Source organism: Gossypium hirsutum, chromosome D04 (genome assembly GCF_007990345.1).
Source record: "Gossypium hirsutum isolate 1008001.06 chromosome D04, Gossypium_hirsutum_v2.1, whole genome shotgun sequence".
NCBI lineage: Eukaryota > Viridiplantae > Streptophyta > Magnoliopsida > Malvales > Malvaceae > Gossypium > Gossypium hirsutum.
In genome coordinates, this window is record NC_053440.1 from 55,034,658 (window position 1) to 55,049,118 (window position 14,461).

Consider the following 14,461-nt stretch of genomic DNA (forward strand, 5'->3'; position numbering starts at 1 on the left):
AGCACGGCGCCGTTTTGGTCCTGACTTATATTTTCTTTTATAATTTATTTTATTTTTATTATCGATAAAATTGAAATTTAAATATCTTGATATTTTAGGTTGAAATCTCATAATTTATGAATTTATTTTACGTTTTAATTATTTTTATAAATTTTAAATGAAATATAAAATGAATTTTTAAATCATTTCTTAACTGAGTTGATGTTAAGTTAATTGCATTTTAAATTAGTAAAAATTATTATTACTAAATTATTGCGGGTAAAAGAATTTGTTTAGAAAATGTATTTATAAAAATTTTATATTAAATGCAAAAGAAGGTTTAGTTAAAATGGTAATAGATTTGATTATGGATTGAATTGGATTCGGATCAGATCGATGTAAAATTTTAGACTCGAGTTTAAATTGATTCAAAAAATGGGTCTAAATTTTTTTTTCAAATCCAGTCTAGATAAAAAATACTAAACTCGAGTTCAATTCGACCAACCTGTATTAAAAATTTTATATTATTTTTATATAAAAATAAATTTTAAAAAATAATACATCAATACTTTAAAATTATTAAAATAAATGTTTTCCAACAAATGTATTATAGTTGTAACTTAACAAACAAATGTATCTAAAGTAGTAGCAAATTTAATACTAAAACAAGAGTTATACAATATCCAAATAATAACAATAAAATAGTACCAATATAATAGCAAAATAGCAACAAAACAAGCAGTAGAAAAAATTTAGCTAGATTTAGACCGACTCGGGCAAAAAAAATCATACTCGAGGCTCGACCAATTTAGAAGATGGGCCTTATTTTTTGTCCAAGCTTATTTTTCGAGCCTATATTTTTCTTAAACCCTCTCACTTTTTGATTGGACCTTCAAGCGTAGACAGGTGACCCGGCTCATGATCAGGTCTAAATGGTAACGTTTGGGTGCATATGATCATCTTGACAAACTTTGTCTAGGATTTATCCAAAGATCTACTTCTGACACGAGGAGAGTGAAACTTGTAAATTGGGATACTATTTGCTTGCCGTTGGATTGAAAGCAATGCTTGACAAGAATTTGGTGTTGCTTGTGAAACTTGGATGGAGGTTAGTTACAAAAGTTGAAAGTTTAGTGGCACTAGTTTATAAGATCTAGTTTAGGAATGCTTCTCAAAAATACTTTTGAGACAAAAGCATTCCCAACAAGGTATTTTTTTAGAGAGAAATAGCTTCTCCCAAATAAAAAATTGGCCAAAAATTGCTTATGCAATTGCTCTACAACACTATACTCACTGTGTTTTAGAAATTTCAAGCATTCAGTGGCTTCTTTTTCCTTTATTGGCTCATTAACCAATGGCCTAGATTCAACTATCTTCTCTTCTTTTTGCTCTGCCTCTAAAACCTTCCCTTTCACCGATTTTGCTTAAGCTTTTATCAAATCGCAGTGCTCCTCACTATACGTATAAGAACCCGTCTCTCGGCTTTCTTTTACAATACTAACCAAAGCTTCCTTCCCCGAGACTGTTACATTGCACTCATAATTCCAAGGGACCTTTTTACTATCCTTATACAAAAAATTTATTGGCTTCCGGATTACAATCTTCGGTGTCATATATGCCCTAACCTTATCAAACTTAGGGCGCGAGATAATAATTACAGGATGATTAACCTTCAGAATCTTTGATGTTGACTTTGATGCACATATACTTCCTTTTTTCTCCACCTCTTCGAAAAACTCCACCTCTCTATTATCCATCATGCTTTGGACCAGAGCTTTGAATTCTCCACATCTCTAAATTTCGTGTCCCACCTCATGATGGAACTCACAATAATTTGAGGTCTCACAACCTCCTTCTAAACTCGAAACAATTAACCCTCTTCTCACTATTTCTTTTTAAACCCACATCAAAGGGATTTTTACTTCAGCAACACTCCCATTGACCCTTTTCCCCTCATTTTCACTCATCATGTTTACCCCACTATCAGTGTGATTGGGTAACGGATTCCCTGTGCCAAATGAATCATCTACCTTGACAACGCCCATCGTAATGAGCCTTTCAACAAGCTTTTTAAAAGCAGTACAATGTTCTATGGAATGCCCCGTAACTCCTGCATGGTAATCGCATTGTGCATTCGCATTATACCATTCAGGATACGAAAGCTGTAAAGGGGTCAAGTAAAATGGGGCAACAACATGCGCGTTGAATAAATTCTGATACAACTCCTTATATGACATAGGAATGGGTGTGAACTGGGGCCTCTCAGTACTCGGCCTCCCACCAGATTCCTGTTTTGATGAACCCTGCTGATTTGCCACTACTTTTCTGCGTTGATTCACAGTAACCGATTTGTTGTATGCACTTACATTGTTCACCTCACCTTCTTTTTTCTTTGAAGCTTGTCTTTTGTTGTTCTCTTCGACATCAATATTTCCGCTCCTTATAGCACTTTCAATCATCTCACTACACATGACTATATCAGAAAAGCTTTTTGTAGCACTTCCTAACATATGCGTGATGAATGGGGCTTTCAGCGCATTTATGAAAAGCATCGTCATTTCTCTTTCAAGGAGCAGTGGTTGGACCTGCACTGCCACCTCCCTCCACCTCTGAGCGTACTGCCTAAAACCTTCATTCAACTTTTTCTCCATGTTCTGCAAGGTAATCCTATCAGGAACCATTTCCGCCATATGACCGTACTGCTTCATAAAAGCCTGTGCTAAATCCCTCAAAGAGCTAATCTTAGCACGACTTAATTGATTATACCATTTAGACGCTGCCCCCATGAGGTTATCTTGAAAACAGTGTATCAATAACTGTTCACTATTGACATACCCGGTCATTCGTCCACAAAACATGGTAATGTGGGCCTCAGGGCAAGTGGTCCCATTATACTTCTCGAATTCCGGTATTTTAAACTTGTAAGGGAGCACCAAAACAGGTATCAAACTTAAATCTTTAGCATCAATCCTATGACATATCTCAATAGTTTCTAATGCTTTGAATCTCTCTTCGATCCACTTCCATCTTTCCTCTAATTGCTTTAGTAGTTCTTCTTTTGTTTTTTCTTTTTCAACTGCCTCATCAAAATCAAGAACAACAGGAGTGACAAGATTATTCTCAGGGCTAGAGCCTGATCTAGCTTGGTAATTCATTGACCTTGAAATATCGGCCTGAAACTGTTGAGGCCTAATCGTAACAGAAGATTTACGCGGGTACATTTTCACTTGGGGCTGCACATGTAGGGGAATGAAGCTTGGAGGATACAGGGGTCCGTCATCACCTTCTTCTTCGACGTTAACCATAGGGCTCTTTCCTTTATCTTTTCCTTCAGTCAACAATTGCGTTAACTTGGTCATCATGCTCCCTTGAGATTCCATCATTTTATCCATCATTTTCTGCTGAATCTTCTCGATCTGCATCTGCTGCTGAAGCTGATCCTGCATTTCTTTTTGGAACTGCTCGAGTTTTTCCAATCTTTAGTCCTTATTTTTTGATTTCGCTCTTGTACCGTAACGGTGTTGGATTGGCTGATTGGTTTCCAGGTTAACTGAGGCATGATTTTGATTAATCAGAACCTTTTAATAGTTTTTAATGCACATCATGCGATGTATAAAACTGAATGCAAAACGCGTTAATTATAAATTCAATTACTTTCAAGAAACTTTATTAGAAAATAAATCTCTTTACATAGAATGGGCGACAAATAAAGCTTTGCCCTAATACTTAAGACCTTAATCTTTTTAAGTAACGAGGCCAACTCTTGTCCTCAGTCTGACTCCAATTCATACTTCACGCTCAACGCATCAGCCTAAACTGTCAAAGCTTGTAAGTAATTTGCTACCTCTCGAATCTGAACCACAGCTTCTCCCATAACATGATTCCTGTCTCTAACTTGATTTTGGAAATACTGAAGTTGCTCATTCTGACGACCTTCTTTTGCTTCTAGATGCTCAATTCGAACCTCACAATTTCGCAATGCTGCTTCTAACCCTTCTATTTTGCTCTTCATCTTTTCAATCTTGCTTAGACTTGCCTTTACCTCCACTACAGAGTTTCGACTTCTATGTTGATGAAGAGACCCTTCTAACTCAACCACCCTGTCCTTTAACTCGCCATTTTCCTTTTGGCTCTCTGACAAGCACTTTTCTAATGCTTCATTCCGTGCTTGAACCTCTTGAAATTTTCTTTCCCACCAGTCTGACTTGTTTTTTTCTTCACGAATCTCTTCACTCCACTGCTCTGAAGTTTTTCCAAGCCCGGCAGTTCTCATTGACAGACGCAGCTTCTTGTAATCTGTCTTCAAGCTATCTAGCTCTTCCTTGGCCTTATTCTTCCCCTTCCTTAATTTATCAGCCTCGAGCTTCTGAACATCCACATCCAATCTCAAATTCATCCTTTCTTCCTCCATTTACTCTATTTTCTTCTCTAATTCTACATTTCTTTTTTCGAAATCCTGCTTTATGATTTCCAGCTCAATAGGGACGACACGCAAATGCTCCTCCATCGACTGATTATTTTCTGAATTTGGCTCAAAAATATTATCGTTAATCCTCTTAGCCCACCACTCGTTATACTCAGGAGTTGTCATGGGACCCACAGCTAATCCCTTCATTCGGCGAGCCTGATTCCATGCACTGACCATCTCACAAACTCTCCTTTTGTAACCATCGCCCCTATACGAAAATTCACACTCAGCCAGTCCCTGAGTTGCAAGCACAAACTACCTAGACCTGTATTGCCTGAGCATTAGCAATAGGGCATAACCAATAGCTCCCCAAATTCCAATCAAAGGAACCCAGTCAAAATCCCCACACCGATATAGGATCTCATCTTGAAGCAACCACGAAGCTCTCCACTCGATATCCTCTTCTTGCAAATTCTGAAAAATTACCATCCATTTCTCTTCGAAAATGTCATCCCTCATTGGTGTAGCCACTATCTCTTTCAATAGTGAATAACTTTCGAAAAAAACTCGATATGAAACTTTATCAACCTTCTAAAAGTGACTGTAGAACCATGCAAGTAGGAGCTGCGCACATCTAATGAATCTACCCTCTCCCGCTCTCTGGTATGCACTCAGTGACCTGAAGGTTTCTGCTAAAATTGTCGGGACTAGTGTAACTCTCTTTTCAAGCCGATCAAATAAGTCAGTGACCGCCTCATCAACATGTCCCAAAGTCTTAGGGAACACAACCAAACCATATATACTTAGAGCAAAAACATCTATCTTCTTCATCGCATCTGGGTGCGCTAGAATGAGATCCTTCAAATTTTTCCAGGGAATACACTTGCTATCTCCCTTTTGCTTGATCCGAGCTGTAACCCACTACTCACTCATCCCCGTTATATTCATCAACCTCTTCAAAAAGGTCAGTGTATTTACAGCTTTCGAGTAGACCTTGTCCACTAGAATCTTCGAACACCGAAGCAAAGCCATGTATTCTTCAATTGTAGGCACTAAATCAACATTCCCAAATGTGAAGCAACTGTAGGCCGGGTTCCAAAACTGGGCAAAAGCTTGAAACAGACGCTTATCTACCTTCATATTAAGTAAATAAGGTAAATCCCCATAATTTGAAAAGAATAACTGTCTAACCTCGTTATTCCATTGATCCCAAATCTCCTTCAACTCCTGCAAGTTGTTTTGGGTTACGCTAACATGGGTGAAGTCCCATAATTCTAATACGTATCCTTTGACCAAACTATTACCTTTTTCACGCTGCGTCATCTCAGCCCAAGTTCGGACAGCCGCATTATCCTCCACTCTATCAAGAAACCCTTTTTCCATAATAAGCTTTCTATCTAGCAACCGAATACGAACCAACGCCTTTCTATAATGAGATGCCATGTAATTGAAATGCCATGCAATCAAAGTAAAACACAAAAAGTCAGTATCAATTAAATACAATACAACCAATAAATAGTAAACTCCTAATTAGGTATCTACTAAGGTTTAAGAGTAATTCTATCTAGGGTGAGTTCCTAAGTTTCACTATATGAGGTTTGGCTTCTAGAGCAAAGGTACCCGAACCAGCAGATTCCTCGATCCTCACCCATTATAGGCTCATATAGACCAAGTTCGGTTCAGGGAAATACATTTCTCTATGGCTACACGAAGATGAAAATCTCACGAAGACATAGGTACGGATGTATCCCGAAAGTGATCCACTATCATGCACGGAGGTGAAAACCTCACGAAGGAGTAGTTTCTCACTCCCACTTAGAGGGGTAAAGTCGTCCATGTAATGCAAAATGCAAACACACCAACAAACTTAGACCAATTAAACAAACATATCATGATAAAAACCAATGAATGCAAAAGAGGAAATCGTGATTTAAAACAAATTTGAAACCTTTCCGACAAAAAGACAAAACTAATCAATTTATGGCTCGACTCGCGAAAGTCCCCAGTGGAGTCGCCAAGTTGTCGAAACCATTTTTGAAAACAAAAATAAAGTTGTCGACTTTAAAAACAAAGATTGGAGTCGCCACCGATCCTTAATTGAGGTGTGATCAGCTCACATTGAAAACGGTTTTGGTCTACGAAATTTGAGAAAACAGGTTCGGGAGTCAGTTACGCACGAGGAAAGGTTAGCACCATCGTAACGCCCAAAATCGGTACCAAATTGATTGTTTAATGTCTTAGTGTCAAGGATTAAAAAGATTTTTTTAAACTCAAATAATGAATTCTGAAAAGGATAATCAAATGTTTAAGTCAAACGAAGAAATCGAGACCCAATGCGTTAGGGTACAATTTCTCAAAATCCCCAAACTTTGAATACCACTTTTATTTTAGGGAAAATCATCATCTCGAGAAAACAATACGTCATACCCAATGCGTTAGGACATAACATGTTGAATTTCCGAAAATGATTTTTGTTTATGCATTTTGAAAAAATATTCTCGATTATTTAGGATTAATAAAAAAAATCGGAACCCAATACGTTAGGGCTCAATTTCCTCAAAAATCCCGAATATCAAATATTGCAATATTTTAAAAGCCTTTAAATCAAAAGAAAATAATTTTAATGTTTTGACAAAACCAAAATATATTTTCTAAAAGGTATGTTTTAAAAAAGTTATTGTACAATATGAAATAAACACTTGAATTTAAATTACATGTGTATATGTTTACAAAATATGTATATATATGTATGATATATAAGTGAATTTTGCAAATATGTGTATGGATATGAAATAAAAAAAATGCATAAGTATTATAAAATGTTGATGCATATATACATATATGAATACCAAAAAGTCATGAAAATAAAATAATAAAATACATATAAAATATATTCGTGCATTTACAAAAAAATGTATAAGTATAACATATTGGTAAATATAAAAAAATGGAAAATATATTTATAATAAGTTTTGAATAGAGTATAAATATATATGTACATATTATAAAAAATGTATAAACATTTATAAATTACAAAATATGGAAAACGTATAAATATTATGAAATATAAATGTATATATATATACATATATATGTATAAAAACTATGAAAATAAAATAATAATAAAATATGTACATAATATATATATTTAAAAAAATGTCTAAAATATATAAATATATGTATTAACGTGCATATGCGCACATATATGTAAGATAATAATCATATAATAGAACAATAATAATAACAATATTAATAACATAAACTAAAAAACCTAAAATGAAAAAATTAAGGATTAAATTGAAAATCAACAGAATTTGAAAGCTAAATTCAAAAATAGAAAACGAGAAAGGGAGCAAACTAAAACACTCGCAACAGGAGGAGGACCGAAAAATCAATTTACCCAAACCTCCCAAAACGCTGCGCAGCGTTGGACAAATTTGAAACAGAAATAAAATATTTTGCAAAATTTAAAAGAAATAAAAAAAACAATTTAAAAGCATTGTAAAAACAGGGGGACCAATTACGCAAATGGCCCATTTTGAAGAAATTTGCGGATCCTCTCCCGGCCGGATCGGGTTGTGCACAGGTATAGGCTATACGACGCCGTTTTGGGGCCACTGAAACAGGCCCTAAACGACGACGTTTAATGCCCTATAAAAGTCAATTTTGAAACCCTAAAAATCATTTCCTCTTTGCCATTCCCAAAATGCGCCTCTTCCCTCTGCCGTTTCAAACTTCTCCCCCTTGCTCTGATGGCGACGAAACGAAGGGAGCCTTCAACGACACCACGCCGGTAAGTTTCTCCTCTACTCCCTTTCCTTATTTTGTTTTTGGTTTAAGACAACAAGGTAAAAAAATAAAAAAAAATCAGTAAAAAGAAAAACAACAGGAAAAGAACAATCACCTTCAAAATTTTGCCTTTTTGATTCCTTATTTCGTATTTTTCTTTAATGTTTTCATACAATATTTTTGCTAACCCTTTTTACAGAAATCGATTGGCCTTTTATAACCAAAATCCTTTTACAACTTGCTATATTTTTCCTCTTTCCTTGCTTGTTGCTCGTGGTTCTTTTTGCTGCAGATATGTACGTGTGTGGGGGTTACTGTGACGTGGGGCGTGCACGGCGCTGGAGGTTGCTGCGACGTGGGGTGGCTGCTTCTAACTGCTGCTTAGGGTTAGGCTAGGGTTAGATTTGGGTTTGGGGTAGTGACTTGGGCCTTATTGGGCCAAATGTAATTGGGTCAGATTAGTTAATTTGGGCCCCGGGCAACAATTGGGTATTACACATGTATTTGTGGCTTATGATATGAGAGAGACATTCTAGGATCGTGTATATATTACATATGTTCCCCTTGGGTGAAAGTACTAGAGGTGCTCATGGGCCGGGTGGCCCGGCCCAGCCTAACGGCCCGCCCGAAATATGGGAGGGTTTGGGTAAAAATATAGGCCCGAAATATGGGCTTGGGCAAAAAAACGAGGCCCGTTTAGAAAATGGGCCGGGCCTCGGGCACCACTTTTTTGGCCCGGGCCCGGCCTTTAATTTTAAAATATTTTTTACATACTTTTTAAATTTTTTAAATTTTAAAATATTTTTAAAATACTTTTTTTAAATTTTTTTAATTTTAAAATATTTTTAAAATATTTGTAATTTTTTAAAAATTTTAAAATAAAAATAGGCCAGGCCGGGTCGGGCCCGAGCTTATGATTTTTTTCCCGGGCCAGGCCTGGGCAAAATCTTAGGCCCATATTTTGGGCCGGGCCGGGCCCGGGCCTAGGACTCGGGTCAAAATTTTTTTAGGAACCCGGCCCGGCCCGGCCCATGAGCACCTCTAGAAAGTACTAGAAGCTCTTATATTAGGAGTTAGATTTCATTTTGTCCTTTTTACTAAAAAATGAGCAAATTAGTCCTTGTATATTGAATCAAAGAGCAAACTAGTCCTTCTGTTAAAAATTCCATCCATTTCTACTGTTAAAAATTCATCCATGTACGTCAACATGAGGTATACGTGACATATTACATGTAACTGTCCGATTAATTTGTCAGCTACATTAGTTTTTAACAGGAAAAATGGATGAAATTTTAATAGAAATGACCAGTTTGCTCTTTAATTAAACATACAGAGACTAATTTGCCCATTTTTTGAGTAAAGTGGGTAAAATGTAATCTAACTCCTAATACAGGAATCTCCATGATGCTTTTATTGTTCCCTTGCTATGATCTTAGTACAGGGGACGGTCTATAAGAAGATAGTACTAGAACACATGAAAAAACTTGTAAGAGCATACTATATCTCTTTTTGGCTGGGTCTGTTAATGGAAGCAACTGTGCTGAGCTTGCAAAGTAGGAAGATATCGACGGGTTTCTCGTAGGTGGTGCTTCCTTGAAGGTATTATTCACTCTGTTCCATTATTAATAAAATGTACCGAAATATTATTCGGTTATGGCATTGCTGACGATTGGATTCAAAATATTTGTTGATGCAGGGGCCGGGGTTTGCTACAATTGTCAACTCCGTAACATCCAAAAAGGTGGCTGCCTAAATATATATTAAGCTGATTGAAAGTAAGAAATAAAGGACCTAAATTAGAGGTGTCCATGGACGGCCCGCCCGAAATATGGGAGGGTTCGGGTAAAAATATAGGTCCGAAATATGGACTTGGGTAAAAAATGAAGCCAGTTTAGAAAACAGGCCGGGCCCCCGAAAATATATTAAATATATATTTTTATTTTTAAAATATAATAGTTTTAGTTTTATTTTAAGTTTCATTTACTTTGACAGAGTCACCCAAAATCCCTAACCCTATTGTGCTATATGCTGTGCCTTCCTCCCCTTTTTTTCCTATTTCCAAAATCAAGTTGTCTGCCTGTCTCCAGTACCGATCCACCTCCACCGTCAAGACCTCCACCGATCCACCTTCAGTCCTCCACCCAATTCCAGAATCCAGCATTTAAGGGTTTGTTTATTCCCGAATCGCCAAGTAGAAGCAAGCATACAAGAACGAGGAGTTTGGTACAGGTATGGGTTTGCTCATCTTCTTCGGTTTCCTCATTTTCATTCTGTTTAACATACTTCATTTCTTCTGATTATTCTTCTTCAGGTTACTCTTTTCTTTCTTTTATCAATTACCCTTCTTTTTCGCCAATTCAATTCAACAAAAAATGTATTGTACTTCTTTTCGTGATCTTTTTGCCTGCACATTCAATTAACCGCAACTCTTTTACTCTTTCAAAATCTGAGACATTGATTTTTTTTCTAGAGATTGTGTTCTTAGGTATTTTGAATCAATGGTTACGATTATGTTATCTTCCTTGTTAATGACACTTTGGGAAGGAAATTATTTCTAACATTGTTTTTGTTTGCTGCGTACACTTTATATTTAAACAAATATACGCAATAGGGGAATGTGGTGATTATAATTTTACTCCTGGGGATAAGTTAGATTCAATTGATTCAAATATGGTTAATCGAATTATATTAATGTTGTTGTTGATGAATCCTTGTGATTGCATGATCAAATACACGTTTATTTTACTCATACAAAACTCTTAGAATTTGGTTCTTATAGAAGACTGGAGTTGTTAATGGTCTTGGAGCTCCCATTTTGTTTTAAGTTAAATTGTATTTTGGACTGGTATGATTTTGTCAGTTTGAAAAACCCTTGGTAGTTCAATCTTTGAACACACACACACACATATATATATGTATATAAGCCTCCTTTCAATAATTTATTTGCTTTTATAAGAACCAAATGACTAATCTTCTCTGAGACTACATGTATAGGCTTGAGGAGGGTCTTATTTTGTTTTATGTATATAATATTGGGAGAGGGTTAGGGGAAGACAGGGTTTGAAATGATGTCATTTAAGTGCTTTGTTTTCTGCTTGTTTGTATATTTTATATGGTTGACTAATTCACATTCAAAGTTTAAATTTCCTTCGTCAAGTCCCTTGGGGCATCCTTTTGCTGAATGTTAACCAATGTTGACTATTCTAGAACTATACCACATCGACATATAAGAATGTTAAATTAGATAAAGCAGGTTTTGAGAAATTCATTATAGATTGAATTCACGTTAGAGGTTAGCTTTTTGGCCTCTTGAATTGCGAATTGGGTTTAGTTTATTCCTTTAAATAGGGTAACATATGCAGATAACATGTGCCAATACTCTGCACGTATTTTGTGTACAATATTCTGGTTGAAATTAAAAATGGTTACATTCACAGATCATGCCCCAGCTTTTGGGTTTAATTCCATTATGAATATTTTTCCATTATGAGGGTCTTATTTTCTGTCTGTTTGTTTCTAGTTAATCTAAGTTTATAAAAGTGTATAATAGAAGTGTTGTTGAAATATATATATTCCCTTCCATTTTCTGTCTGTTGGTTTCTGGTTAATCCGGGTAACTTCATTGCCTTCTTCTTCTTCTTCTTCTTTTATGAAATGAAATTTGTCAATTAGCTTTCTGTTAATCTATGATTCAATCAAATAATTAAGTGGTAAATGTTTGTTTATATGTTTATATCTGGAAATAAAGTTCTCAGAATTTTGAAATTGCATGGGATTCGAGTTTAATGAATTTATTATAATGTTTACTAAGATCACAAGCTTAGTTTCTTCATTTAATCTCATCTTCTTCTTTTTTTTTTGCTTTGTTTTATTGCAGAAACAATCGACATTGAAATCGATTTGGCTTACCTTAGTTTCCTTTCCTATAAGCTTTCATTTACATTTTCTTTTTACAATTTAATTTAATTTGATTTTCCTTTATTTTACTTTGTACAACATTTTGCAGATTAGCAGATTTTCCCATAAGCTAAACTTGCTTATCTACTAGTAGGAAAATAATGGGATTGAGAAATAGAGATGCTTCTATTTAAGATTTTGGATTGGATTTATGCAATTTGAATTTCATTAATTTCTTTTTTGGTACATAAGTAATTTAGCTTATAGAATAAGTATGAATATCTCAATTGTTTTCTAGTTTAGGTTTATATTATATATTTAATAATTTGCCTATTGTTTATATATAAATTTGAAATCTAATAAATGTTTTTGTTCCATTCAATTCTTATTCATTTTTTGTTTGCATTTTAATATTGTTTGCATTTTCCTCTACATAACGGTAACGGACTTTCAAAGTTAAATTATTTTATCTAGTTTTCATTTGTAGACCATGATATCTTTTTAAAATTATTTCAAAATTTTTTTATACAAGGTAATTTTAAAGATAATTGATTGTAGCTTAAAATTATTTCCAAAGTTAGTATGAATTTTATTAAAAAAATATTTAATAATAAATTATATATTTGTAATTTTTAAAAGATTAAATTAATTTTTTATAAAAGTAAGCATTTAAAGAGTTCAAAGTATGCATCTAAGCTACAATTTTTAACCTATTTGTATATTTAATAAAATATAAACCTATTTGTATGAAAGTATGCATATAAGCTACAATTTAAACAGCAAGTATGCATTTTGTTTTAACCTATTTGTATATTTAATAAAATATTTGTATATATATTCAGTAACCGAGTTATAAATAAGTTATTTTTGGATTCCAGGACTTCAATTTTTATGACTATGGCTAGTTCGAACACTCCTATACCTGTGGACGATGGGTTTAATGAGTACGAAAGTGCTGTCAAATGTCAAAAGTCTACCACTTCAAAGGTGTGGGATGAAATGACAGTTTAAATGCGAGAACAAAAATGAATTGAAGGCACAATATAATCACTGTAAGACTATCTTCTTTGCTAAGTCTTCTAGTGGAACCTCTCATTTAAGACGTCATCTAAATAGCTGTTTGAAAAAAGTTAGGACATCACTCCATACACCATAGCCACTCAACCATCACCAGAAGGTGTTCCATCTATAAAAAACTACAAGTTTGATGCTGATGAGTGTCGTCAAACTATTTCTACTTTTCTTGTGTGTGGCAAGCATTCATTTAGGACAGTTGAAGAACCGGGATTTAGATACATGATGAGAATTGCTAGTCCTAATTTTAAGAATATAAGTAGACAAACAGCTACTAGGGATGTCCTAAAGTATTATGCAAAAGATAGAGATCATGTGGCTAAAGCACCTGGTTTAATTTGTCTAACTTCTGATAATTGGAATTCGGAGCATACTAATGATGAATAAATTTGCATTACTGCTCATTGGGTTGACAAAGATTGGAAGCTACAAAAAAGAATCATAAGGTTTAGAGCTTTATTTCCTCCGTATGATGGTTTGAACATAGCGGATGAACTTGTTTTATGTTTATCTCAATGGGGTATAGATAAGAAAATTTTAGCATCAGTTTGGATAATGCTTCTTATAATGATGTTATGGTTTCTTGTCTTAAAAATCGTTTTCGTGCAAACCGAGCTATTTTGTGTGATGGTGCTTTTTTTCAAGTTAGATGTTGTGCACATATGTTGAATCTTATAGTTAAAGTTGGTTTAGAACTTGTCGATGATGTTGTTTGTAAGATTCGAAATGGGATTAGGTACATAAAAAAGACAAGAATTCGTAGGAAAAGATTTTATGATGTGGCCGACAAAAGTTTTCATTTGAATGTGACCAAAAAGTTGCGTCAAGATGTGTGTGTGAGATGGAATTTTACTTATTTGATGCTTGAATCTTCTCTTTACTATAAAGATGTGCTAGATTATTGGGGCCAACGGGATAAAGATTATCAAATGTTTGCACTTTCTAGCGAGGAGTGGAGCAATGTTGCAATTCTTTGCAAATTTTTGAAAGTATTTTATGATGTGACATGTGTTTTTTCTGGTTCTAATTATCCAACGGCTAATCTTTATTTTAGAGGGGTTTGGAAGGTTCACAAGCTCTTGGTTGATACAGTTAAAGGCCCTTATTCGTTTTTAACTCCAATGGTTAAGCAAATGCAAGAGAAATTTAATAAGTATTGGGCTGAGTATTCGTTGATGTTGTCATGTGCTGCAATTTTAGATCCTCGTTACAAGTTGAATTATGTGCAGTATTGCTTTAAAGCAATCTATGGTATTCATGCTTCAGATTTTGTTGAGACCATTCTTAGCAATTTTAGACTCTTGTTTGATGAGT

General features: G+C 34.7%; 2 protein-coding genes and 1 long non-coding RNA gene across 3 annotated transcripts; 1 reads left to right on the forward strand and 2 right to left on the reverse strand.

The window, feature by feature from the left end:
• Positions 1 to 1,874: 1,874 nt before the first annotated feature.
• On the reverse strand, positions 1,875 to 3,425 carry LOC107898016 (uncharacterized). Its single transcript, XM_016823577.1, has one exon. It carries the CDS (start codon positions 3,423 to 3,425, stop codon positions 1,875 to 1,877), a length of 1,551 nt encoding a protein of 516 aa, XP_016679066.1.
• Positions 3,426 to 3,790: 365 nt separating this feature from the next.
• Positions 3,791 to 4,390, reverse strand: LOC107898015 (G kinase-anchoring protein 1-like). The gene has a single exon (XM_016823575.1). The coding sequence runs from the start codon at positions 4,388 to 4,390 to the stop codon at positions 3,791 to 3,793; it is 600 nt and encodes a 199-aa protein (XP_016679064.1).
• Positions 4,391 to 9,691: 5,301 nt separating this feature from the next.
• On the forward strand, positions 9,692 to 9,973 carry LOC107898318 (uncharacterized). Its single transcript, XR_001684365.2, has 2 exons — positions 9,692 to 9,775; positions 9,873 to 9,973. It is a non-coding gene; the product is annotated as an uncharacterized lncRNA (long non-coding RNA).
• The last annotated feature ends 4,488 nt before the right edge of the window (positions 9,974 to 14,461 follow it).

Bases quoted from the DNA above. Each gene is read 5' to 3' on its own strand.
- LOC107898015 (XM_016823575.1), bottom strand. From the start codon at position 4,390: ATGGAGGAAGAAAGGATGAATTTGAGATTGGATGTGGATGTTCAGAAG.
- LOC107898016 (XM_016823577.1), bottom strand. From the start codon at position 3,425: ATGCAGGATCAGCTTCAGCAGCAGATGCAGATCGAGAAGATTCAGCAG.